The 27,484-nt window shown below is 56.6% G+C and overlaps 1 protein-coding gene across 1 annotated transcript; it reads right to left on the bottom strand.

Moving 5' to 3' along the window:
- Positions 1-1,510: 1,510 nt before the first annotated feature.
- Positions 1,511-14,036, bottom strand: CCND1 (cyclin D1). Its single transcript, XM_040255272.1, has 5 exons — positions 13,626-14,036; positions 11,835-12,050; positions 11,173-11,332; positions 7,182-7,330; positions 1,511-4,797 (listed from the first exon to the last, which is right to left on the bottom strand). The coding sequence occupies exons 1-5, from the start codon at positions 13,821-13,823 to the stop codon at positions 4,633-4,635; spliced, it is 888 nt and encodes a 295-aa protein (XP_040111206.1). The 5' UTR covers positions 13,824-14,036; the 3' UTR covers positions 1,511-4,632.
- Between the last annotated feature and the right edge of the window lie 13,448 nt (positions 14,037-27,484).

Here is a 27,484-nt window from a genome sequence, read left to right as displayed (position 1 = left end):
GCAGCCCCGGCCGCCCCAGCGTCCACCTCCCCCCACACCCTGTCCCCACAGCTTCCTCTGTCGATTCTCACTGGAACTTACTGCAATCACTCTTGCCTCTAGGAAGGTGTGTTCAGTCACGTCCAACTCTCTGTGACCCCATGGACTGCGGCCCGCCAGGCTCCTCTGTCCATGGGATTCTCCAAGACTGGAGTGGGTCGCCATTTCCTTCTCCAGGGGTCTTCCCGACCCAGGGATTGAACCTGTGGCCCCTGTGTCTCCTGCACTGCAGGCGGGTTCTTTACCCACAGAGCCAACAGGGAAGCCCCCGCTCCCCCGAAACTGCCCCTCAAGATACCCTGAGGCCCTGGTGGCATCAGAGCCTCACTTGGGCCCCTCTAGGCCTGCAGTCCGCGGGGACAGACCGTCAACATCTCTGGGCTGACAAAGACGGGGCACGTCCCAGGCTGAGCCGCTGCAGAGGTGCAGACCGGGCCCTGGCCTTCAGGTGCCCCCCACCCCCCAGCGCCATCCCTCCGCCCCTGCAGCATGGGACCCCCTTTCAGAGCGCAGGGACCTTGCTTTCCTCCCCACATCCAGCTGTAGTGCTTGTGCGAGGAGGCAGCAATTCAAGCCCCTCCACCCCACCCTCTCCCAGAAACTACAGGTTCCACGGACTCGTGAGTTCCCCCACCCTTCTCCCTGTAGCCTGGTACACGGCAGGTGCTTCATAAGGGCTGCAGCGAGCTGACCTGGTGTGTAGTGGTGGACTGGCAACGTGACCCAGGCCTGCTCCTGGCTCCTGAGCTCCTAGCTCAGTGAATGCTTGTGGGGGGCTGGGGGAGGGCACCTCGGGGACCCCCAGGCTTTGAGAAGAGGACCTGCAGGGGTGGGACCCAGGTTCGCATACTACTTCCACCTGGCGTTGGGAATGTGGGCAGTTCACAGACCTCTGAAGCCCAGAGGCCTCGCAGGTGTCCAGCAGGCCTCCCAGGCCACCAGGTCCGGGTGGAGGCCACTGGACCGCAGACTGGACACTCACATCACTCCCCCGGGCTCAGGGCCCCTTGGGGCCACGATTCACCTAGAGCAAACAGCATTTTGCGCCAGAAGAGTTAAGGAATGCCAACTTTACTTGACTATCTGCAAATAACTGGAGAGGGCGAACTGGTCAGATGGGGGCTGGTCCATGGAGGGACAGTACGGTTGCGTGACTGGGCCCCGAGCTGCTGTCTGAAGCGGTCAGGGCCGCCTGAAGCATGTCCCCCGTCTCCCGGGGGCCCACGTGGTGCACCCCACAGCAGACCTCTGGGCTGGACGTCCCCCTGCTGCTCGCCAGGGGACCGCTGACACGCCGAGGTGTTCTCGGTTGTCGCGACTGGACGTCCCGCCACCTAGCGGGTGGAGGCCAGGGAGGCGGGCAGACACCCCGCGACACTCCACGGCGCCCGGGGCGGCCTGACACGGCCCCGGTGTCCGCAGCGGCCCACCTGTCAGCCCGCCCCAGGAGACAGACAAGCAGGCGCCGCACTGGGGTTTTACCAATTTTATTTCTAGACTTTTCACGTTTGTCTTGTTTCCTGCTGGAAACGTGCCGGTTACATGTCTGTGCTGGGAAACACCGCGGCGTGCGACCATAAACACACACAGACCCCCCCCAAGTGCCCACCCACTCGCCGGCCCCGGGACAGACTGCCTGTGTCCCCAGACCCGCCCCTGCCTTTGGCCTCAGCGCACACACTTCCCCCACCGTGGGCCACGGACAGACCGTCCCGCTCGGACCCCGTTTGGTTCAGACAGAGGCGCCACAGCCAGGAGGGTTGAGGTAAGCGCAAGCGAGGGTCTGGCTGCAGGGCGGGCGAGGCGGGGCTGCACCTGCCAGGGGCCTGGGGGTCGCGGCTGCCCCGTCTGGGGCTGCGGTGGATGGTGCAAGTCCTTTTGGTTCGGCAGCGTGCTTGGCGGCTCTTGGGCATACAGCCCCGTTAGCTGGCTTATCGTTGAGATCTGAAGTCTCTTTAAATGAGCATTTTTTTTTTTTTTGCTATAATGACCAGAACCACAAACAGAACACTAATATAACACATATAACGCACCCCAAACCGAGACACGGTCCGGGAGCGATTGCAATCATGCCAAATGACCAAGTCCTACAGCACAGCACCACGGTGGCACATGAAGACACACTTGTCACAACAACAACAACAACAGCAACAACAACAATGCAGTTTTCATAGCTATACGCAAAGAACGATACAGCTGTAAAAAACCTACTGGATGGTCAATCTCAGGTCAGGTGGAGAGTCCAGCATAACAGGCGCAGGGCAGAGGAAACACGCCCAGGGGTCCTCGTGAATGTGGCCAGGGGTCGGGGATCCCCACCAGGCCCCTTTTTTTTGGGTTCTCGTCCACGTGTCTGTCTGCCGAAGCAGGAGGCCGTGGGTCAGACAGAGCCTGACCGCCTGGTCTGCAAATGGCTAAGTGAAGCTTGAGGTATTGTGAAACAGGAACCTTTTTGGAATAGAGCAGTAATCACATTAAGTCAAAATTGATCACATTAAAAAAAAAAAAACCTACAAAAAAAAGGCATCCGTAATACATTTTTTTTTCTATGAGAAAATTCAAACTAGAACATGGCTAGTATATGTCATTGTAAAACAAACAAAAAAATCTGATCCTCCAATAGCAGCAAAACAATGTGAAAGATAAAGAGAAGCAATGTGAATGTTTCCAAACTGTTCTGGGAAGTCATCGGTAGCAGCGAATAAAGAAAACGGAGCCGCAGCCTGTCCCTCGCGTGGTCCCCACCCGCCTCCCCTCCGCACACTTTCCACCCTCACCTCCTTGCTCCCTTCAAACACTCCCTACAGAATAATTACAAAAAGGTACATAGCCAAGATGTGCAAATTACCTATCGGTTGCTAAGTTTCTTTTACGAAAGGAGGGGTTGGAGATCGTATTAGAACTGAACTTGTTTCCAAGCATCCTACTTGTCCGTGAAACTGATGCCTCTCCAATTGGATCACTCTGGGAAACACCAAACAGGCCAGATCAGCTGAATTCACGTCTTTGTGTTTTTCTCTCGGGATTCTTTTCCCCTCTCTCCTATAAAAGGATCTAACTTTAATAAACTGTCCTACACTTGCAACATCTAAGGCAGAAAAGTGTGTGTGTGTGTGTGTGTGTAAATCAAGGGGAGATTGCATTACTTTATAAATCATACTGGCCTTACGAACACCCTCTGCAATAAATATTTTTTTTAGCCTTAACTATAAATTATATATTTTAGTGTTTAAAAACCTTCCGTTGCAAAACATCTAAAGTTAACTCTGAAACTGCTGGTTCTCTAGGTAAACCTTTAAGGCCTCTACTTTCAAACACCAGTTGGCACTGAAGGATTCCTAAACTTCAGCTTCTCTACAGAAAAGGAAAGGAACACACCATCCTGGCAACGTGAAGAATGGATACACGCTTTCTTCTCCTCGACCAGAACCTAGTCCTCCAAAGTATCACCACCCCCTTCCGCTAACACCATAGTGACAAGCACCTGCCTTGCGTCCTGTCTGCACCCTAGTACTGGAATATCCCCAAACCATTCCATTAGGAAACTGTTCCCCGCCCTCCACACACCACAGAAGCAGAGATGTCACCTAGAAACTGAAAGTGCTTTGAAATGGAATGGTTTTGGAATATCGAGAAGGAAAAAAAAAAAACAACAAAACAAAACAGAACAGCTGTAGATTTCACCTGGATATAAGCAGGCTGCAGGTCTGTTGAGTGGAAAAAAAAAACCCAGCATCTCATAAACAGGTTAACTACAAAAATATGAAGATTATAAAAATAGAATATATTAGGTCGCTATTGCGGTTTCTCTTTCTGGTAGTGGACGCTAGGAGTTGGCGGTGGCCTTCCGTCACCGTGATGCAGGCCGGCGCCTGTCAAACCGCCCCCGGTGGTCAGTCCACAGGGAGAAAGAGGATTAGCCTTTCCAAGATGCCAAACTCTAATGCTACCCTAGCCGAGAGGTTACATTACATCAGCCATTGACAAGGTGAAGGTTACACGCCTACCTACAAAATAAAATAAACAAATGACTTATAAAGTGACTACATGCATAAGCAAGATACAGGATGCCTAAAACTGCTTTAAAGCCGTGTCCTTAAGAAAAGCACACGAGTATGCTCCCCTATCTAAAATCCTCTTCTACTTTAAAAATGGGATGTGGACTTTTTTCTATTATTTTTTTTAAGAAATATTTTTATGCTTTTTTTTGTTTGTTTGTTTTAAACACATAAAGAATCAAATCTAATCCTCTCCCGCAGACTCGCTCCTTGTGTTAATGTCTATTCTTACAACACAGAGACACAAACACATGAATATCAAAACTAGTTGATTACGGGGCTTAAAATCCTCTATTTTTGTAGCACAACCCTCCTCCCTCTCTTCAGCTCAGGGTTATGTAAATACTATTTTTTTTTTCCTCTCCTTTTTTTTTTTTTAAGACAGCTTTTCGGGTACTTTTTTCTTTTGCTTAAGTCAGAGACGGAAGGGAGAAAGAGCAAAGGAAAACACCAGGACAGTGAGGAGGGGGCCGCTCTCCCCCCCGAGGGGGCCAGGCCGGAGCCCCGGGGCGGCCCCTCCCTCGCCACGGCGCCCTCAAATGTTCACGTCGCGCACGTCGGTGGGCGTGCAGGCCAGGTCCACCTCCTCCTCTTCCTCCTCCTCCTCTGCGGCTTTGGGGTCCAAGTTCTGCTGCTGGGCCTGGCGCAGGCTGGACTCCAGGAGGGCTTCAATCTGCTCCTGGCAGGCGCGGAGGCAGTCCTAGGCGAGGGGGGTGGGCACGGGGCTCTCAGAAGGGGCTCCGCTAACCTCAAATGCCGCTCCCCTCAGACTCTAGGCCGCTGCTTGGACCCCAGGATCCACAGTGCCGACCCTGTCTGGCCACCAGCTGCTCCCCTGCCCTGGCCCGAGGAGCCCACAGATCACCCAGGCAGTGGCAAGCCCGCTCAGGACCCAGGGCCTCCGGTGGACACAGCTGACCCTGCCTACCTGCCCGGAGCCCCCAGCAGAGCCCAGCCCCCAGGTTCCCACTGGCCCCACTGAGGCCCCCTCAGCACATTCAGCAGCATTATCTGAGCCCGGACTGGAGGCCCGCTGAGCCCCCGCTTCTTGGACTTAACCTCTGTCGTGTCAGCCCTGTGGTGAACCCAGCCTCCCGTGATGAACAGCTGTCAAAAGCGTTAGGCTGTGCCTGACCGAGGATGAACACCGGGCGGCCCTGGGGGGCCTGGGTCCTTTACCGCCGTCCTCTCCTGCTCAGGCCTGCATCCCGGGAGACGCTCTGGCGGGCACGGCTCCCGCCACAGACCTCCTCCCGCAGCGACCACCCGACGCGTTCAAGGGGGAGGAGGAACCATGAAGGCCGTGGGCCTCTGGTGGTCCCACCTGGGGGCAAATCTCCCAGCAGCTCAAAGGCGCCGCTGGCAGTCAGGTGGCCATGGCTCCAGGGCTAAACAGAGAGGCCACACAGGGCTTCTCTTCTAGAATCAGGAAAAGGCTTCAAGGCAGCCTGGAACCCAGACCCATGCCTTTCCCACAGGAGGAGCAAGGCTTGGCATGGGAAGGCACCCCCCAGCCTCCACCTAGATGGGGCTGGAAACGGTGAACGTCACCCCAGATAAGTGAAGCTGGACCAGGAGGGCTTGAGTGAACCCCGGGGGATCTCCCATGGGTACGGGGATCTCCCATGGTACAGGGATTACAGGCTGGGGAGGCTTTCCGAGACACCTTTTCAATATTCATCACGGCAAAGGAAGAAGGCATGTATGTGCACATAGCCCCATTTTAGAGAGGCAGAAACTGAGGCCCAGAAGGTGTGGAGGGAGGCCCAAGACTGCCAGCACCCGCCTCAGGCTCCCATTCAAACACCCACCTCCGGAAAGCCCCCCCCCCCCACCATAGCAGGAAGGCCCCCTCTCCCCTCCCGGGGAAAGCTCACTTGCCGCTGTAACTCAGGGGGGCCGTGTGGTGGAGCTAGAGCAGAGGGGTACAGGAAGGGACCCCCTCTCTGCGGAGCCCCAAACCCCACAGCCCCTCAGCCTCACAGCCTCATCCTGTAGAAGGCAGATGGGGCCATGCCTCCACCACCAAGAACTTTGTCTGAACTCAGTGCTGTTTGTCACCTGGTCACCAGACTAACGATTCCCCCACGGCCCCATCCTTTAGCCGGGAAGCTTTTGTCTCAGGTCTAATTAAAACAATCTATTCAAATGAGGGGTCACGCAGCCATTTCCTACAACTGTCTGGGGACAGCACCATCAGTGGCGTTTTCAGCTGAGGCTGACCCCTGGCAGTGAGGCTGAGATGCCTGCTCCTTCCCGGGACTCCCTCTCCAAGATGCCCACGCCTCCAGACAGGAAAGCCTCCTCCTCTGGGGGTCACGCAGGCTGCAGCCAAGCGCTGCTTGCAGAGGACAGGCGGGCATCCACCCCACACCCCGAGCCAGACCTGGACCGGGGTCAAGGCGGTCACTGTCTCCCCCACGGGACCCTGGCAGGGACGGTGTGACTCCCCCACCACCAAACCTTGCTGGTCTAATTTGGTAAATGCCCCCGACCCTTGTAATTGTCACTTTAATTGTTTAGAATAAGAATGGGGGATAAGACAATGGCATCTTTAAGGAGAAAGAGACAATGGACTCCGGCTTTCACAGAGGCAGCCTCTCAAAAGGGGCCATAAGAACAAGTTGTCTGGAGCGGGCTCGCCGTGGAGTGAGACCTCACAGGAACCCTTGTGAAGCTTCCATTTATCGGGCAGCCACATTGTCGCCCGGACAAAGCTCGACCAGTCCCCACCCCACACTGCATTAGGGCACGGACCGTTGACCCTGCCTGCCTTGTGGCCCCTCTTCCAGGATAGCTCCCCCACCCTGGGAGGGGTTTAGGCTCCAGGGGCCCCCGGAGACCACCCTCCTACCCACTGATAAGTTCCTGGAGTCTTTTCTCCCCAAAGGAGCCCCGCCCCCCGGGAAAGGGTGTGGAGTGCCCCCAGGCACTCTGCCAGGGCCGAAGCCTGGCCCTGTGCCTCCGGACGCAGACAGCCACTGGTCTCTCCATCCTCCGTGTGGCCCGTTTCCCAGGCCCTTGACGACTTCTAGTACCCAGAGCCAGGCAGGCCTCCTGCCCACGCGGGAGCGGGACACTCACCGGGTCGCATCTGATCACCTTGGAGAGGAACCGCGTCAGGCGGTGATAGGAGAGGAAGCCGTTGGCACTTCCCAGGTGCAGGCCTTGCGCCGCGGCCACCACGCTCCCAGCGGCCACCATGGAGGGGGGGTTGGAAATGAACTTCACGTCTATGGCAGGGGGAGACAGAGAGGAAAGGGGGTTGAGTGAGGACGCCCTGGGACCCTGTGCTCAGGGGCCCCCACCCCCGGCCTGTCCTGCAGATTTCAAGGGGATGGTCAGGAAGTAGGCGAGGGTCCCCACGCCCCAGCCTTGGTCATCACCCTGGGCGGCAGAGAGAGTAAGTCAGCTCAGGCTCCCCGAGCACGGCCCGCGACGCTCATTTACAGACACCAGGGAAGCACACGAGGAAAACCGCTGGTGGAGGCCTCTTGGCATGGAAGCCTATGAATGGATCGCTTATTCACACAGCACATAGAAGAGTCGTAAGAAGGCGGGGAACACCCACGAGGAAGGTGGTGTCCCTCTACAACGCTAACCCCAAGCACCGGGGCGGCCATCCTCCACGTGGGAAGACATGCTCGGATGTCCACTCCACTTACCCGCCCCCAGGGACTTGGGAGGGGTGCAGCGTGACTTCATTACTGCATCCGCCCGTCCTCAGCAGCTCTCCCCAGGGCAAGTGTCCACCCCAGGCGGTGGGAGGTGGCTCCCTGGGTGGTGCCCAGACAAAGTCACCTGTCGGCCACTCCCTGCTGTGCGGACAGCTGGTTTCCCTTCAGGGGAACAGTGTCATGGAAGGTGGAAAAGCCACGAGGGACACTGGAGTGACCCCAGGGCCTGCAGGCTACCTCTGTTGTTTTCAACGAGGAATGACTGGCGGGAGGCTGCTGATTTGAGTGTCTGAACGGGAGGCAAGGGGGCCCTCTCGGCCTGGAGTCGGGCCGTAGGAGGTCAGTCCCCACCGCCTTGCCCTGCACCACTGAGGTGAGTGGCGGGGGGGAAACAGTGCACAAAGGCAGCGCGACCGCCGTGGGGCTGGGGAGCACGCTGCCGCCCCACGGCCTGGCTTGAGACTTCATTGTGAGCGAGCAGCCAGGGCCTCCTTCCAGGGAGCGGGAGCCCGCAGAAGGGCTGGGAGGGGAGAAAGACAGGCAGCCCTGAAGGGGAGACAAAGCTGGGGCTGCATGCTCTAACCACTTAAAAAAGAAACGCCCCCGTGGAGTGTCTCCCCACTTCCCTCTAAACGGGAGCAGGTCCACCCAGCCTGAGGGCGTTTCATCAGGGCCCATCAGAATCTCAGACATCGCTGTGGCCAGAGCACGGCTTCTGACTGGCCGCACCTTGAGAGCCCCGTCCAGCAGGGAAGGGATGGCACGCTTGGACGGTGTGCACAAGCATAAGCGTGCGTACGTGTGCAGGCTCTTTGGGGGCCTTATCTGCTTAGATGAGGGGTGCACAGATTTCAACTCGAAAGCTCCAACAGCTGTTCCTATTTGCTGCCCAGTCCAGGGGGTGGCCGAAAGTCAGACACAACCAAGCGGCCAAGAGTCCAGTGGGCCACAGCCAGGGTGGGCGTCGGAGCTGACCCCCTAGGTCCTGTGCTCTCAGCCTGGTACTGTGCCAGTCTCAAAGAGGTGCTCCTCACAAGAAATGCGCTACTGCGTACACCCACGGGCCAGGCGGCACCTCTGGTTAAGAATCTGCCTGCCAGAACAGGTGATAAAAGAGACCCAGGCTCGATCCCTGGGCTGGGAAGATTCCCCCGGAGAAGGAAACAGCCACCCCCTCCAGTATTCTCGCCTGGAGAAGCCCACGGACAGAGGAGCCCGGTGGGCTATGGTCCATGGGGTCGCGGAGAGTCGGACACAACTGAGCAACTTGAGTACGTAGCGTGCACACATGGACACGCATGCTAGAAGCAGAGCAAAACCCTACCCGGTGTGTGGGTGACGTGCCCCACCACCCCTGGGCACCTAGTCAGGAACCTAGGTCTGCCAGGCACATGGACCAGGAAGAGCAGACACCCGCCCCCCTCCCCAGCACCTTTCAAAGGGACCCCTGCCATGTGGAGGGCTGGGGCACGTACTCATGCCTCCACTTCACAAAACCTGTTTGAGGCTGTAACATGCCCTTCTCATCTCAAGAAACCACCCCCTACCCCGACTTGTGATTTAAGCACACAGCTGTGCCACTTAAGTTCAACAGCTCAGGACCCGGTTTCGGGGGTGCTGCTCCCCGGCCCCCGCCAGTGGTGCTGCAGATGAAATGCTGAGTCACCCGGGCCATCCCCCGCCTTTCACCCCAAGTGTGCGCAGGTATCTGTAACTCCAGGCCAGGGGCGCTGGCTGGGCCGGTTCTCAGACAACCACCAGAGCGCAGGCACGGCCTCTGTGCCCGGGTTCTGCGCTGTCTGCAGCCCTCCCAGGCCACACACCCCACTTCCCAGGGGTCCCTGGAGTGGGGGTGTGTGTTCCGGGCTGTCCCAGCCATCCTCAGGGGAGCGTGTGCAGGAACCGTTCCTTGCATTATCTGCGGGAAACTTGGTCGTTTCTCTGAACCACTTTCAGCTCCATAAAAGGCTGCCTGCAAACCTCTGGAGGCTTCTCTTCTCGGAGGGATCCCAGCCAGAGAATGCCTCCCTACCCGCTTGCCGGGCTGGCCCCTGGAGGCCGGGGAGACACGTGTGAGAGGCCCCCCCGACACTGTCCCTGCCCAAGGGCGGGTGCTGCGGGGCAGGAGAGCCAGGGGAGGGGGCACCCTCACCCCTCAGATCCATCCAAACAGATGTTTTTGGCCTCTCGTCTGCCCCCACTGCACGGCTCACTTGGCAGGACGACTTCTGAGGGGTCCTTCTTAGAGGGGTTCATGCCTTGAGCAGGCAGAAGAATGGGGCAGCACAATCTCTCCACCTCCCCTAACCTGGAAACCTCAGCCACTAGAGCCCCTGGACATGGAGAGGGTGACATCAGATGGTGGGTGGGTGACCCCACCCGTTCTCGGGAGGAGAGGAAAGATGTCAACTCCTTTTTGGTGGAGCGTGGTCCTCAGGTCGCCCAGAGGGAGCCCCCAATAGGTCTGACTGCTGAGGCCTGGTGAGGGTGAGAGACGGCCCGCAGAAGAGCTGGGCAGGATGGGGCATGGGTCCCTGGTCAGGGTCCCCAGGGGTCCTGGGCCCAGAGCATGGGATCCGTGGGAGGAAGGGGTCACAGGGCTCGGGGGCAGGGCTGGGAGAAGTAGGAGGCGGCGTCTGTGTCTCCCTGGGTTCTGAGTGACTGGCCGCCTGGGGAGAGGGCCCTGCCAGGGAGGGTCCCCCAGGGATGGCCCAGAGCGGTGCCAGGGGAGTTGGGGGGGGTGCTCCTGCTGCCAACCGCAGCGGCCTGAGCCCAGGCGCTCTGAAACTGCTCCCAGGGAGAGCAGGGAGCGGAGCCGGCGCCCCTGGCGGGGCCTCAGGCAGCCAAGCGCCTCTGCTGGCCGCCCCCGCGCGAGGGCCGAGGCCGGCGGCCCAGAGCACGTGGTCCAGGCGCTGCCGGCCGGCGCTCCCCACCCCTGGCGGCGCCCCTGGCAGGTGGCCCAGCCGGGGAGAGGCCAGGAGGGGGCCTCCGCAGCTCAGGCTCCTTGAGGACATGGGAGGAACGGGTGGGGAGGGGGACGGTGGGGGCTGGACAGCCAAGGTAGACCCCTTTCAGCACAGAGTGACCCCTGCCTGCAGTGGGGAGCAGAAGCTACAGCAGCTGGACACAGGCAGGCTGGCCACCCGCCCCCGCGGCCCCCAGGCACTGGGTGGTAACAGACCAGCCTCTGCTGCCCCCGCCCAGGAGGCAACGCCCCCCTCCCTGGAGCCCTTAAAAGCAGCCCAGCCCTCTCTGCTCCCCAGAACAGGGGACAGAGGAGCGCTTCCAAGAACGGGAGGGGCCCGGGGGAAATGTTCCCGCATCTCCCCCGACGCGGAAATCGAGGCGCGGGCCAAGCAGCTCCTCCCGGGCACCAGCGGCGGGGGCCAGCACCCTACCTGTGGCACAGAGGGCAACGAAGGTCTGCGCGTGTTTACGGATGATCTGCTTGTTCTCCTCGGCCACCGGCATTTTGGAGAGGAAGTGCTCGATGAAGTCGTGCGGGGTCATGGCCGCCAGGTTCCACTTGAGTTTGTTCACCAGGACCAGCTCCATGTGCTGCAGACCCGGGGAAACGCGTGTCGAGAGGCGCAGGCGCGGACCCCAGTGGAGCAGGGTTCGGGGAGAGGGGATGGGGGTCGCTGGAGGGTCCGGGAAGGGAGTGGGACAGCGCGCGACCCCACATTCCGAGCAGGGACGGTGCTGCTCGCCAAGGGTCCTGCCCTAAACTCAGCCCACCCTGGGCCAGCGGAGACCAGGGGCCCGCCCACACCTGGAACGCGGAGCCGGGTCAACCGCGCGGGCGCCGCCCCGCCGCCGCCGCTGGAGGGCGCGCGCCCCCCACTTTTCGCAACGCTGGGGGCGCAGAGGTGGTGGGAGTCAGAGAGAAAGCGCGGGGGGCGGCGGCGCGGCTGCGGGGCAGCGCGGGGCCCTGCCCGTGCGGCCGCCTTCCTTGGGGGCCGAGGGTCTCTCGGCGGCCCGCCGGGGACCCCCGCGCCCCCCCCCAACCCGGGGTCCCGCGGCTACGTTCGGGGGCCGTGGAGGGGGGTCCTAGGGTTACCAGCAGCTCGTCCGGCCGGATGGAGTTGTCAGTGTAGACGCACAGCTTCTCGGCCGTCAGGGGGATGGTCTCCTTCATCTTCGAGGCCACGAACATGCAGGTGGCCCCCAGCAGCTGCAGGCGGCTCTTTTTCACGGGCTCCAGCGACAGGAAGCGGTCCAGGTAGTTCATGGCCAGCGGGAAGACCTCCTCCTCGCATTTCTGCTCCTCGCAGACCTGCCGGGGGGGCACCGGGGGCCGTGACCGCCGCCGCCGGGAGCGCCCGACCCCCTCTTCGGAGACCTCGCGCCCCCCGACCCGGCTCGCGCCAGGGCAGCTGGACTGCGAGGTCTCCGAGCGCGCGGAGGGTCGGGGCAAGGGGCAGCAGAAGCCGCCGTCGCCGCGCCCCTCTTTCCCGGGAGTCCCCAATACTCACCCACCCCGAAACTGAAAGGGAAAGTCCCAGCTAGGCTGGCACAGTGGGGGCGGGAGCGGGCACGACTGGGCGGCGTGTGCCGCGCGCGGGATGTGGGTCCCGGGGACCCCGGCCCGCGTGGGTGCTTCGGGAGCCGCCAGACCTGGGGTCGACAAAAAATGGGGCGCAGGGCCGCGGGGAGGGCCGCGGGGCTGGGCGCCGCGCTCGCAGCGCCTGCGAGACACAAAGGTGGCGTCCCAGGCCGCCGCGCCGCATTTCCCCAGACGTCATCTTTTCAAAAAATATTTAAAAATATAAAAAAATTAAGTGGGTACATAAAAATGCCCTGAAAATGACCCTCAGACTGTCCTTTACCCAGGCCGGGAGTCGGGAGCTCGTTGCGGGCTCAGGGGAGAGCCCCAGGAATTCAAACTCGGGGGCCCCCCTTCCCCCTGGGCGCGGGCGCCGTTTCCCTCTCGCAAGGGCACCACGCCGCACTTTCAAAAATTATTTTAAAATACTTGCGGTGCCCCGGGGAGCCCTCTGTAGGCCTGAAAACGTGCCCCTGGCCCCCAGCTCGCTCCAGACAGGTCCCCCAAGCTGAGATCCCGGCAGATGAGGGTCCATTCCTAGCGTCTTGGGGGCCACGCGACCTTGCCGCCCGGCATGCTCTCCGGCCCAAGCTGGCCTTGCGGGACGCCCCGGGACCCATTGCTTGAACAAAGGGGCCCCCTTTCCCGAGAGGGGTCCCCCCACAACTACCCGAGCTCTGTCCCCGCGCCCCTCCCGCTGGTTCCCGGTGGCGGCGCGGCCCCTCGCGGCGGCCCCAAGCGCCTGGCCGGCCGCTCCCCGCCCCCACCCTGCCCCCAATTATTAATAAACACTTTTGCTTTGCAATAAAAGAACAAAGATGGCGCATAATACTGGCACGAGCGGCCCTTGCATACGTGTCCATGGATATTAATTTAAAAATCAAATCTATGCCCCCTCCCCCTGAAGCTGGCGGCTCAGCAGCCGCGCGGCCGCAAGAGGAGGCGCAGCGGGGCTGCGCGGTGGAGGTCCCGGTGGGGGCCACAAAGGACGCCCAGTCTGCGGGCCCGCACCCTGAAGCCAACTGGGGTGCCCGGGCAGTGGCTTTCCCCCAGGGTACCCCTCCTCGACTGCCGCCGCCCCCCCCCCCACGAAAGGAATTATCTAATGACCCCACCCCCACTCCCTCCTTGTTCAAAAAAAATACCCTGAATATCTATATATTTTGGAACTACGATTCCTAGCAACACTCTGGCAAACTTCAAAGTTCGGGTGGGAGAGAAGGGAGGGAGATGAGTGGCAAAGAAAAGTGGGTTTGCGCAACAAGTCGCAGAAAAGTACTAAGAGAGCCGCCCGGAGCCCCGCACCTCCAGCATCCAGGTGGCCACGATCTTCCGCATGGACGGCAGGATCTCTTTCTGCACACACTTGAAGTAGGACACCGAGGGCGCGCAGGTCTCCTCCGCCTTGAGCATGGCCCGCAGCACTCGGTCGTTGAGGAGGTTGGCATCGGGGTACGCCCGGCGGATGGTTTCCATCTCGCAGCACAGGAGCTGGTGTGCCATGGTTGGGGGCTCGGCTAGGTGGCCGGGGGGCGGCGGTGGGTCCGGGGCTGGGTCGGCGCTCGGCTCGGGCTCCTGCTGCCCCGCGCTCCCTCGAGCTCGTCTGCCCCTCGCCGGAGCGCGCGGACGCTGCTGCTCGCTGCTACTGCGCCGACAGCCCTCTGGAGGCTCTAGGACTTTGCAACTTCCAACAAAACTCCCCTGTAGTCCGTGTGACGTTACTGTTGTTAAGCAGAGATCAAAGCCGGGCAGAGAATGGGAGCGGGAAGGAGGGGGGGCGGGCGCAGGGGGAGGGGGCGCGGGCGCCGAGCGCCGGGGAGCGGCGAGGGGCAGAGCCCAAAAGCCATCCCGGAGGCGCCGCGCCTGCACCGCGCGGTGTTGCCCCCGAAGCCGGGTTTTCATAGAAATGCAAACTGTCCTAAGGCTGCCTTTCTCCCCGCCGGGAAAGAGGGGTGCAGGAGCGGGGGTTGGGGGGGGGTCTGTCCTCCCCGAGCGGGTCCCGCAGGATTTGGGGTGTTGGGTGAAGGTGGCTCTGCAGAGGGGGACAACTAGGAGGGCGGGCAGGCCACACGCAGCTGGGGGAGACCGCGTAGAGGGGGACGCTGGGGTTCGGTGACACTCTGCGCCGGGAGAATGGGCGCATTTCCGAGAACGCCACGAGGGCACCCACGGGCGGAGGCAGCCAAGGGATCTTAGCGTCTACGTCTTCTTTCATTTTCATTAACACGTGTAAATTTCAGGAACCATTTACCATTCAGGGACTCAGGGCAGAGCCGACAACCCCGGTGTAGGTTTCATTCCCGCACCGAGGGGTGTCTGTGCAAATGCCGGAGGGGTAACCCCCAAAGTTAAAGGGCTTTCAGCCTAACACTCGCTTGCTCAAAAAATAAAATAAAATAAATGCCCGAAAATTCCAGCAGCAGCCCAAGATGGTGGCCAGCAGTTCCTTCGCCCTGTCCTCCTCGCCCGGGGGATGTGCGCGCTGTCTTCCTACCTTAGCTAGTCCATTCTTGCGGGGGGCCCCCAACCCTCCCCCCCCCCGCCCCCGCCCTGTGCCGGCAATTTAACAGCTAGAAAAACACTCTGAAAGGAAGGCTGCAAAATAGTGGTCTCTGTCCTGTCTCGTTTTTTTAATTAAAAATTAAGCTAAATCGCTGGAAATATTAGTCGCCTCCCCGCCTGGGAGAAGACCACCGGAAACTTCCTAATTGGCTTTGTTGGGGGTGTGGACCTCTCTTCACCTTTAGAATTTGCCCTGGGGCTGCATTCGTGAGCCTGAGGCGGTTGGCGGGGGTCTGGCAACAATCAGAACAATTACAAGTTAAAGAAATAGGTGTATTGATCTGATGATTTTAAACAAAACCTATATATATTCGCGGCTATACGCAAGTCCCCAATATTAATCGCAAACTTATAAGAATATAAAAGAATATAGTTTCAGAGACTGAAAAGAGTCAGTCTCTTTTGGTGCTTATTTTTAAAATAAAAGGACATCTTACCCAGTCTTAACATTTTTTTTTAAGTTTTTACTTTACCTGCCCCAAATTAAGAACACTGTTCATTAACTTCCCTCTGAATATAGTCTAGTGTCATCAAACCATCTGATACCCTAACGTTAAAGGCTCAAAGAAAACGGATTAAAAAGCTCCCCTCCCCTTCGCAAGGGCGCACACAACAGGACAAGACCCCCTCACTTTTCAGAGCTGATTCTTCCCGCGCCCCTCCCCCGCCGATAATCAGGGTTACTAATATTCCGGGTCCAGGAGGGTAATTATCCTGGGCTCACGCCTCGGGAGGAGCGGATGGCCCGACAAGCGAGCGCCCACCGTCGTGTCCCCCTCCCTGGGCACCCAGGCTCGCGTTGGCCCCCGGCACGCGGGAGCCTCGGAGCATCAGCCCGTGCACGAGGGCGGCGGGGTTGCTTTTTCATTCATAAAATCCCGACCCGGCGGCCGCCGGGATGATTTATGGGGTTGCGCGCTACCACCGGGTTGCTTCTGTCCCGGAGGGCGGGAGGCGAAGGGGCCCGAGCCCCGCGTGTGCCCGCACCCGAGCCCGAGGCAGACTGGCCACGGGGAGGGGCAGCGGGTCGTAACGAGGATCGCCCACTCCGGCGGGACGGACTCCAGGTCCAGGAGGGAGCTTCCCCCTAAGCCCGGAGAAAGACGGAGGAAACTGGAATTAGCATGAGCCAATGGGGGCGCGGCGCTGTTACTAGGCGGGCCGGGCAGATCTAGACTAGGAACTTCGTTGATTTCCCCGCTCAGGGACGGGCGCAAAAGTGCAAGCCCGGCTGCCGAGCGTGAAGAGCCGTCCAGGAACCCGCGGGGGGAGGCGCTGGAATTTGGTGCCCGGTGGGGAGAGCCCGCCGCCCAGCCCCCACCCCAGGGAGCCCAGATCCGCGTTCCCTGGAGAACTGGGGTGGGGGTGGGGGTGGCGGCAACAGCTTCGGGCCTTTAATAAAGGCTGTTTATAGGAGAGCAGGGGCGCGTTTTATTTTTTTGAGAGAGAAAAGCAACTTTTAAAAACTTCATTGCTTAAGGTTTAATTTTGCACGGCCTTGATAAAACCCACCACGAAGCAGGAACTACAAGTTTTGGGCTCATTTAGAGTGCTCTGTGCTATTTCTTGGTGACCCTTTGAAACAAAGGGCCAGTGGCTCAACGGGAAACCAAGTTGGTTGGGAAGAAAATGCAAAAGTCACTTAGATCACCTTTTCGCTTTCCTCGACCCCTGTTCCCTCGCCAAAGTGACCGCAAGCCGAGAGGGACGCCGGCCCCGAGAGGGCCAATTCCGCGGCGGGCGCCTTTGCCACCGTCCCTGGCTGTGGGAACCTTCATTCACGGCGGGGGAAGGGAGCGCGTTCATTCAGGAGCCAGCGCGCCGCGGCGCCGACTCCCGGACACACCGCGGCTGCGCGCCGCCGGGCCGGGGGGCTCTGAGGAGGGGGTGCAGGGCCCAGCGGAGACCTTCCCCCTGCCGTAGAACTCCGGCCCCCGCCCTCCCCGGAGAGGATTGGGCGGCGGGCGGGCGCGTGCAGGTGGGGTCACCTGCAGCCGCATACCTGGCGGCGACTTGAAAGGCCTTGGCTCCAGCTCTGCGAGTTTTCCATTGTTAAGCCGTTAAGTCGTTCTGGAAAACGCTTCCGAGTGCGGGCCGCCGGGTTCCGGGGGCTTCACTTCCCCCACAAAGTGCTCGCTTTTGGTGGGGGGCGGGGCGTACGGCGGTCCACGTGCTGAGATAGCTCCGCCGGGGATACGCGATGGGGATACGCGATGCGGATCCCCTGCGCCCCAAAGCTGCGGAACAAGCCGGAGCCAACTCCGGCCCCAAGGCCCACCCGGACACTCAGGCTGGGAACTGGGGCAGCCTCGCCTCCCACCGCCCCAAGCTATCGGGCAGGTAGCGGGGGACGGGACCACCGTCCCTCAGCCCTTAAGGCCGTGGGCGAGGTGCGCGCGCGAGCTAAAAGCAAACCCCAACAGGTTGGGGGGCGGGGCCCGGTTCCCTCAAAGCCTCTGGGATCCCAAGGGAGAAGGTGCACGCTCGGAGATGAAAGGAGATTCGAACTCCTTGAACTCTGCCCCTCAAAACGCGTCGCCTGCTGCTCTGAGTAATACGAACCCCCAAAGTTCACCAGGAATTGTCTGGCCTCTTGGCTCAGGCCTCCTAGCCGGTCTCTAACCAATGGCCGCGGGGCGGGTGCCCCGGCTGATATAGATAGATAACCACCTCCCGCCAAGGCGAAGGAACTGGCCGGCGGGTAGGGATAACGACCTAGGAGGCCATACCCCTCCCGCGTCTCCCTCGAACAAGCCTACCCGCGGCTGACCAGGACACCACCCCACGCCCCCTCCTCCGCCCCGCGTCCCGGACGCCCAACCTCCGCCCAGAGAGCAGGGCGCCACTGCAGAGATCCGCGAGGCGTCGGAAAACTTCCGCTGGAAGGAGCCTCTCTAAGACCCCCGTGGGCTCCCGCGACACCCCTTCCGCCTCCTTCAGGACTTGTCACTAGCGCCCCTGTCCTCGCCTTTTCCCGAAGAGTGTCCGCGGGGAGGACCCCCTGTACTCGAGCCTTCCAGCCTGCTTCTTTGTGCCGTGGAAACGCCCTGAAAACGTTCCCATCCTTTGAATTGGACCTGGGGAAGGGCCGGGGGGGGGGCGTCTTAGTTAAGGGCCGTCTAGACATTCCAGGGCTCCCAACACATGCTTAGGGGGTGGGGGCGGGGGCAGAGTTCCAAGTGCGGAGAGAGGGGTTGCGTACTTAGCGCGCTGCACGCGTTTCCTAGGGTCCCTTGGCCTCGCGCCGTCGGGGCTAGTGGCGAGACACGGCTTTGGGGAATTCTGGGGTTTGGGGTTCTAGGGGCTCGAAAGGCCCCGCCCCGCCTGCCTGCTTGCGCTAGAATCGCCTGCCCTGGGAGTCCAGGGAAACGAAGTTGGGGACCGGGGTGCGGCCCCGCCGGGGAGACAGAGAAAGGAGGGAAGAGCGCGCGCCGCGGGAACCCGGGCCGGGGCTCCAGGGCCGCGCCGCGCATTCCGCACATTCCCGCCCGGCCTCTGCTCCGCCGCCACGTGGTCGCGGCGCGCGCCGTGCTTACCGTAAGGTTCAGAAGAGAGGCGCACGTCCCAGCTTGGGCGCGCCTGCGGACCTCCCAGGGTGAATCCCGACCTGCCCACTCTGTCCGGGTGAATAGCCAGAGGTTGCTCCTTTTTACGTAACAAGGAGCGTACAGCTGAAGTTGTGACACATCCATTGGTAGGTCCCACTGGTATGTCAGAAGGATGACTGTCCATCTCAGGAACGTCACCGAACCGGACCGATGACCATTCTGCCTTCACAGCGGTGAGAGCTTAGTGGAGGACTTGCAGCCTTCAAGGAGGGCTTTCTTCTTTTTCTGACTATTCCAAATCAGTTGGTGGCTCAACCCAATATCCGTGAGACGGGGAAACAGAACCTCTGACGTCCTTAGAGCGTAGGGAACGTCCATAAATCTGCCTGTATTTAGCTGCTCAGTCGTGTCCAACTCTCTGTGACCCCATGGACAGTAGCCTGTCAGGCTCTTGGGTCCGTGGCATTCTCCAAGCAAGAATGCTGGAGTGGGTTGCCATTTCCTCTTCCAGGGGATCTTCCCGACCCAGGGATCAAACCTTCATTTCCCTTATCTCCTGCATTGCAGGCTGATTCTTTACCGGCTGCACCATCAGTGCCTGCGTGCTCAGTCATCTCAGTTGTGCCCGACTCCGTGCGACCCCATGGACTGTAGCCCGCCAGGCTTCTGTGTCCATGGGATTCTCCAGGCAAGACTGCTGGAGTGGGTTGCTACCTATATTATTTAAAAAAAAAAAAAATCATTAGGGGTCTTTTTCTGAGAACCAGGATAATGATCTACTTTTCAAAAATTCGTGCAAAACCAAACCACTTTTTCAGGGTGCCAGGAAGTTTGCAAGCATATCTGTGAGCCTGCAGAAGAGTATCACACACAGACCTGTATCAGCCAATAGGTGTGCAATCGGGCAAATCTCTCTCCGTCTGTAAAAGGGAGCATGACTGTGTGTCTGGAAGGCTGTGGAGACGAGTAATTATGGTAACGTGTGTGGGGCGTTAGAGTGGGGCCTGGCATATGTCAAGGCCTGTTGGATTTATTCATTCATGTATTTGTTCTTGTGCAGAATGAAGGCCATGTGATGCAGGCTGTATGTGGAATTAATTAAACATTTCAGTTTATATTCAGAAAGAGGATTACAAAATGGCTTTATAGTCTATAAACTCACTTTTATTTGCTGACTTCTCCTGAGCTATCTGTGGACATGAGATTTAAATCCTAGAGCATGCATAAGAAAAAAAGTTTAACCAAGGTAATCTTCCCCTCTTACTTCTCAACATGCAAAAGAAGTAAAAAAGTTAATTTTAAAAATTGTCATTCAGACACTGCCATGTTCAACTCTCTGCGACCCCATGGAGTACATCCCAGCAGGCTCCTCTGTCCATGGGACTCTCCAGGAGCAGTACTGGAGTGGGTTGCTATTTCTTTGTCCAGGGGATCTTCCTGACCCAGGGATCGAACCCACGTCTCCTTTGTCTCCTGCATTGCAGGCAGATTCTTTACTGCTGAGCCATCAGGGAAACCCCAATGATTAAAAAAGGAAGCATGTTAGATAAGGGTTAAAGTGTCAAGGCAAGGCTGAGGGTCAGAAACAAAAAGGGGGATTTCTGGGTGGTCAAAGAGGGTGGACAGCCTGAGGCCCTACCCAGGTCTTTGGATAGGTGGGGGCCAGAGTCATTAAAAAAAGGGGGTGGGGGTGGGGAGAGGTGATCAGAAGTGAAACTCACCAAAAGTGCAGGTCACTGACACTGGCGGAAGCCAAGAGGCAGAAGTGTCAAGAAGCCATCGGACTGGAAGCTGCTGACAGCGTCAGCCCATGGCCAGGGCACAGGCTGCCCTCAGGGTCCCTGAAGGGGAGAAGGACAGGGGAGGCTGGTTGAAACATTTAGCTGCAGCTTGGGCCTGCTGGGGAGAGAGGACTCCTGGACCACCAGTCCGGAGGGCCTCCTGGTGCCCGAGGGACTCTGGTCAGCACTTTTCCTTTGCTCCTTCCGTGCTTGTTGTTCAGTCCAACTCTCTGCGACCCCATGAACAGCAGCACGCCAGGCTCCCCTGTCCTTCACTATCTCCCTGAGTTTGCTCAAACTCATGTCCATTGAGTCAGTGATGCCATCCAACCATCTCATCCTCTGTCGCCCCCTTCTCCTGCCTTCAGTCTTTCCCAGCATCAGGGTCTTTTCCAATGAGTCGACTCTTGGCATCAGGTGGCCAAAGTATTGGAGCTTCAGCATCAGTCCTTCCAATGAATATTCAGGGTTGATTTCCTTTTCAGATTGACTGTTTTGATCTCCTTGCAGTCCAAGGGACTCTCAAGAGTCTTCTCTAGCACCACAGTTCAAAAGCATCAAATCTTCGGTGCTCAGCCTTCTTTATGGTCCAACTCTCACATCCATACATGCCTTTTGGAAAAACCATAGCTTTGACTATAAGGACCTTTGTTGGCAAAGTGTCTCTGCTTTTTAATATGCTGCTGTCTGGGTTTGTCATAGCCTTTAGAATGGAGCTTTCCTGGTGGCTCAGATGGTAAAGCACCTGCCTGCAAGGCAGGAGACCCGGGTTCAATCCCTGGGTCAGGAAGATTCCCTTGGAGAAGGAAATGGCAATCCACTCCAGTATTCTTGCCTGGAAAATCCCATGGTCAGAGGAGCCTGATAGGTTACAGTCCATGGGGTCTCAAAGAGTGGGACACGACTAAGCGACTTCACTTTCTTTCTTTTCTTTCTTGGTGATTAGAAAGTTTTAATCACCTTTCTAACCCAAAGAGGAAACTGGAAAAAGCAGCTGGGAAGTTTCCAAGCAAAACGCAAGCTTAGTGCCGGCAGCTTGCCCAACAGGCAAATACATGCTCCTTGAGCTCCCGTGAGGTGAGAGGGCTGGCCACGCTGCTCCCTCCGCTGTGAGCCTCGACTTCTTTGGTCCTGGTGAGTCTGGCCGAGTATGGTTCCCTGGCTGCTGTAACAGAGGACCACAAACTGGGTGGCTTCAGACAACAGCAACTGATTCTCTCATAGTTCTGAAGGCTAGAGTCCCAAATCAGGATGTTGGCAGGGCCTTGTCCCCTCTGCAGAATCCCAGGGAGACCCATGCTTGCTTCTGGGGCTCCCCTGTCTCTTGACTTGAGGCCACATCAATCCAGTGTCTGCCTCTGTCTTCTCAGGACCTTCTCTTTCCTGTGTGTCTTGTCCTGTTTGGTCTCTTGTGAGGATATCTGTTGCTGGATTTAGGGGCCACCCGGATAATCCAAGATGATCCTAAACTTGATTACGTCTTCAAAGACCTTATTTCCAAATACAGTTGAATTCACAGGCTCTGGTGGTCAAGAGGTGAACATGACTCTTGGGGGCCACCATTTATCCCGCTACAGGTGGGAAGAAGAGCAAAGCTGGGATGGGTCTTAAAGCTTAAGTTCTGCCATCAAATCTTTGTGTTTGATAAGGTCTTAGTTTGTGTCAGCGAGCAGGGGGACAGGGCCCAAACATAACTGAGTTATGATGGGTGTCTTCCAGGACTCTCCACTGGGGGCCTGAGAAATAATACATGGAAATATTATTTTTAAATGTGAGTTTGTGGCAAAATAAGCAGATGCCTTCTATAGGCAACCACTATCCCCGTCCTCTTCACTCCTTTGCAGAGGTAGACAGGGAGAAGTCATGAGAAGCATGGTTGGGATTAAATTTTTCTTTTAAAAATATTATTTATTTTTGGCTGCATAGGATCTTAGTTGGGCTTCCCTTGTGGCTCAGACAGTAAAGAATCTGCCTGCAATGCGGGAGACCTGGGTTTGATCTTGACCGTGGCCCACAGGCTCTTGAGTCGCAGTGCGCGGGCTTCATTGCCCTGCAGCATGCGGGCTCTTAGTTCCCTGACCAGAGATCGAACCCACGTTGCCTGCACTGGAAGGCAGCTTCTTAACCCCTGGACCACCAGGGAAGTTCCACAGTTAGAATTTTAGGGAGGAGTAAAGAGAAAGGCTTTATCCAGGAATGAGGAAGGCTAAGAGAGAGGAGACAATGTTCTAGGTGTTTGAACAGCATAAAGGAAACCCTGCAAGGAGAAATTGCAGGGTATGCACTTGGCTAAAAAGCAAAGAGTCTCTGAACCTTTTAAAGCAGATTGGTGGGGGGGGAACGGAGCTAAATCGTTGTCATTATCCACAGGGGGCCGATTCCAGAACCCCCTTAGATGCCACAATCTGCCAGTACCTGTGGCCTTTATTTATAAAGACATGGTATCTGCATATAACCCACACACAGCTTCCCATTATACTTCATTTTTAAATTTTTTCTGTTTTTGTTGTTGTTGTTGTTGTTGTTGTTGCTGTGCCAGGTCGTCTTTGCAGCACACGGGCTTTGTCTAGTTGCCAAATGCAGGCTCTCTAGTTGAGACTCAGGCTTAGTTGCCCCACAGTAGGTGGGATCTTAGTTCCCCGACCAGGGATCAAACCTGAGTCCTCTGCGTTGGAAGGCGGGTTCTTAGCCCCTGGGCCGCCAGGGAAGCCCCGCTCCTGCACAGTGGCAGCCGCCTCGTGGTTGTGGGTGATGCCGACGACACTGTCGGTGCTCGGTCATGGTTGCCACTGTGCAGCAAATTCAAGCTCTCCTTTTGGGAGCTTTCTAGAAGTCTCATTATCTTGGAGTATTTTTTGATGCGGTTGATTGAATCCACGATGGGGAACCCGTGGATGTGAGGGACCGCTAAGGATAGTGTTGACCTCACAGGGTTTTCGCAGAGACTAAATGAGTTCCCGTGGGTGAATCCAGATGGCGGGGGGAGGGCAGCCAATATTAGCTGTGAAAGTGCGGTTGCTCAGCTGTGTCTGACTCTTTGCGACCTCATGGACTATAGCGCACCCGGTTTCTCTGTCCATGGAATTCCCCAGGCAAGAATACTGGAGTGGGTTGCCCTTCCCTTCTCCAGGGGATCTTTCTGACCCACGGATGGAACCTGGGTCTCCTGCATTGCAGGCAGATTCTTTAGGGAAGCCCTGAGGCTCACAATAAATCTGAAAATTGTAGTTGTGTAAAACAGCCCCTTTATTAAGTCACAGCCAACTCATCTCCCCATTTTTTTCAATCAAAAGCTTCTGTAACTGCCAATAAGATCAGTCAACGTGCATGCCTAGAGCCCATGCTCCGCAACAAGAGAAGCCACCGCTCTGCGCAGTGAGTAGCAGTGTTGTTAGGCCAAGTCAATAGCCTTCCAGACTTGAGGGAAATACGCAGGAGTTGGATTTTGTTGCCTTGTCCTGGCTGAATGCACTCTTTGCTCTGTGCTTTTGGATGGATTGGAAACAGTACGTCTCAGAATTCCTTGTGGCTTTCCAGGTTGGGATTACAATAGCAGGGGGTGAGCCACTGAGGGTCACGGAGGGCGGAGGGCAGAGGGCAGAGGGCAGAGTTGGGGGCCACAAGGGTGATGTCAGAGCAGCTCTTGGGGAAGAGGTATCTGAGCTTTCCTAGAGGGAGACCTGGGAGGCTCTTCTTGGCCCCCTCCCAAGCCTCACCCATCCCTTCTTCCTGCTCTTCCTGGCTGATGAGTCCAAACTCGGAGTCCACCCACCAGCAAGTTCCCGTGCAAGTTTCAAAGTCATAGAAAGAGGCTATTTGGAAAGAGGAGATGAAAAATAGGGATGGTGGCAAGGAAGGTGTGACTGCGATGCCTGGAGGTGGGTGGGAGGAGGGGGGAATCCAGCGATCAGGAAGGTGGGAGCAGGAGGGAAAGTTAGGAACCATCCCACCCTGCCCACCCCCCCACAGTCCTCTTCCTCTATACCCACACAGCTGCTTTACAGAGAGCAGCTAATTCATCTTCACATCAGCCTCTGAGGACAGTCACTTCATCCCCATTTTACAGATGAGGAAATCAAGGCCCACAGGTTCATTAGCTATGACAAAGCTGGGGTGCTTCTGGCTTTGTCAGACTCTAAAACCCAGAGGAGGGAATGGCAAATTATGAACCCCTAGAAACTGCAGTGTTCACCATTTTAAAAACAGCTTTATTGACATATAATTTATACACCATAAAGTTCACTTATTTAAAGTGTGTGAGTCAGTGATTTTCAGTATATTCACAGAGATGTGCAACCATTGCCACTATTTGATTTTAGAACATTTCCATCACTCCTAAAGAAACCATGAACCCATTAATAGACACACCCTTTTCCTCTGTCCCTCACCCCTTCAAACCCCAGGAAACCAGTAATCTGTTCTCTATCGCTATCAGTTCAGTTCAGTTCAGTCGCTCAGTCATGTCCCACTCTTTGCGACCCCATGAATCACAGCACGCCAGGCTTCCCTGTCCATCATCAACTCCCGGAGTTCACTCACGTCCATAGAGTCAGTGATGCCATCCAGCCATCTCATCCTCTGTCATCCCCTTCTCCTCCTGCCCCCAATCCCTCCCAGCATCAGAGTCTTTTCCAATGAGTCAACTCTTTGCATGAGGTGGCCAAAGTACTGGAGCTTCAGCTTTAGCATCATTGCTTCCAAAGAAATCCCAGGGTTGATCTCCTTCAGAATGGACTGGTTGGATCTCCTTGCAGTCCAAGGGACTCTTAAGAGTCTTCTCCAACACCACAGTTCAAAAGCATCAATTCTTCGGCACTCAGCCTTCTTCACAGTCCAACTCTCACATCCATACATGACTACTGGAAAAACCATAACCTTGACTAGACGGACCTTAGTCGGCAAAGTAATGTCTCTGCTTTTGAATATACTATCTAGGTTGGTCATAACTTTTCTTCCAAGGAGTAAGCGTCTTTTAATTTCATCGCTGCAGTCACCATCTGCAATGATTTTGGAGCCCCCCAAAATAAAGTCTGACACTGTTTCCACTGTTTCCCCCTCTATTTCCCATGAAGTGATAGGATGGGATGCCATGATCTTCGTTTTCTGAATGTTGAGCTTTAAGCCAACTTTTTCACTCTCCTCTTTCACTTTCATCAAGAGGCTTTTGAGTTCCTCTTCACTTTCTGCCATAAGGGTGGTATCATCTGCATATCTGAGGTTATTGATATTTCTCCTGGCAATCTTGATTCCAGCTCGTGTTTCTTCCAGTCCAGCGTTTCTCATGATGTACTCTGCATGTAAGTTAAATAAGCAGGGTGACAATAAACAGCCTTGACGTACTCCTTTTCCTATTTGGAACCAGTCTGTTGTTCCATGTCCAGTTCTAACTGTTGCTTCCTGACCTGCATACAGATTTCTCAAGAGGCAGGTCAGGTGGTCTGGTATTCCCATCTCTTTCAGAATTTTTCACAGTTTATTGTGATCCACACAGTCAAAGGCTTTGGCATAGTCAATAAAGCAGAAATAGATGTTTTTCTGGAACTCTCTTGCTTTTTCCATGATCCAGCGGATGTTGGCAATTTGATCTCTGGTTCCTCTGCCTTTTCTAAAACCAGCTTGAACGTCAGGAAGTTCACGGTTCACGTATTGCTGAAGCCTGGCTTGGAGAATTTTGAGCATTACTTTACTAGCATGTGAGATGAGTGCAATTGTGCAGTAGTTTGAGCATTCTTTGGCATTGCCTTTCTTTGGGATTGGAATGAAAACTGACCTTTTCCAGTTGTGTGGCCACTGCTGAGTTTTCCAAACTTGCTGGCATATTGAGTGCAGCACTTTCACAGCGTCATCTTTCAGGATTCTATCGCTATGGATTTACCTAATTTGACTGTTTCCCATAAATGGAGTCCTCTGATATGGGGGCTTTTGTGCCTTCTTTCATTTGGCATAATGTTTCCAAGGTTCATCTATATTTTGTAGCACATTTCAGTACTTAATTCCTTTTTATACTGAGTAATATTCCACTGTACGGATGTGCCACATTTTCTGGATTCATCTGGGTTGCTTCTGTGTTTGGACTGTGAGCATAGTGTTGTTCTGAGCATTCATGTTTTCATCTCTCTGTGTATCAGGGGTCATCTTTTCTATACAATCAAGCGAAGGGTCAGTCTTGTGGGGGAGGGTTGTTCTCTGGGGCTGGAGAGATCTAGACACATCCGAAGAGGGTTTCTCAGAGGTTTCAAACCTCCTGCCTGGCCCTTCTATACCTTGTTCTCTCTCTTCCATCTTCTGCAGCTGCTGCCGCTAAGTCGCTTCAGTCGTGTCTGACTCTGTGCGACCCCATAGACAGCAGCCCACCAGGCTCCCCCGTCCCTGGGATTCTCCAGGCAAGAACACTGGAGTGGGTTGCCATTTCCTTCTCCAAAACATGAAAGTGAAAAGTGAAAGTGAAGGTGCTCAGTCGTGTCTGACTCTTAGCCACCCCATGGACTGCAGCCTACCAGGCTCCTCCACCCATGGGATTTTCTAGGCAAGAGTTTTGCAGTGGGGTGCCATTGCCTTCTCCATCTTCAGGGAGGTCCTAAGGTCTAGAACGATGAATAAGAATGCATCAGAAACTCTGTGTGTGTGTGTGTGTGTGTGTGAGACACTAAGGAACTGATAGAATGGGCATGTGTCCTAATTAGCCGTGCACAGGTCCATGCACTGTGAAGATGGGGTGGGGGTGAGGCTTTCCCTGAGACCCTGACAGCCATCTGGGGTGCATCAACTCTCTTACCAAATAAACCCACTCCTTTAGCATCCCAGGAGTAACCCAGAGGGTCCAGCCTGTAAAAGGAGAGTAAAATCCTAAACACGCTTCCCGACTTGGGAGGGAGGAAGGGGAAGAGTCTGGAAGCATGTCCAAGATTATTCTCTCTTTCGGCCTGTAGATCTCAGCGGGCAGAGCTGAGGGCACGCAACTCGTCTGGGAGCAGAGGCTTATCACCACACCCCTTGCGGGGAAAGAGTTGGGGTGTGTGCATGCAGTGGACCTCTGCTTTGTCCCCTTAGCCACAGTGGAGGTAATGCTGTGCTGAATGGGAACCGGTGATGGACAGGATCAGAAGAGGCAGGAAATCCCTCCTGTAGGGCTGGCAGGCCGTCCAGATTCAGACGCAGCGATGGCTGAGGTCACAACGTCTGCTGACAGGGTCTGGGCCAGCACAGGTCCGGTGCTGGGGATGGTTCAAGCTCCTCCTGAGACAGGATTGGGGCCCAGCCTGGTTGGAATTCA

This window comes from Oryx dammah, unplaced genomic scaffold (genome assembly GCF_014754425.2).
Source record: "Oryx dammah isolate SB20612 unplaced genomic scaffold, SCBI_Odam_1.1 HiC_scaffold_15, whole genome shotgun sequence".
Classification (NCBI taxonomy): Eukaryota; Metazoa; Chordata; class Mammalia; order Artiodactyla; family Bovidae; genus Oryx; species Oryx dammah.
This window is presented reverse-complemented; position numbering and strand designations above follow the sequence as displayed.

Excerpts from the sequence above, each read along its gene's own strand:
- CCND1 (XM_040255272.1), bottom strand. The coding sequence starts at position 13,823 with ATGGCACACCAGCTCCTGTGCTGCGAGATGGAAACCATCCGCCGGGCG. Across the intron at positions 11,333-11,834 it reads TCCGGCCGGACGAGCTGCTG|CACATGGAGCTGGTCCTGGT; the intron begins GTAACCCTAGGA and ends CCGGGTCTGCAG. Across the intron at positions 7,331-11,172 it reads CGTTGCCCTCTGTGCCACAG|ACGTGAAGTTCATTTCCAAC; the intron begins GTAGGGTGCTGG and ends CCCCTGCCATAG.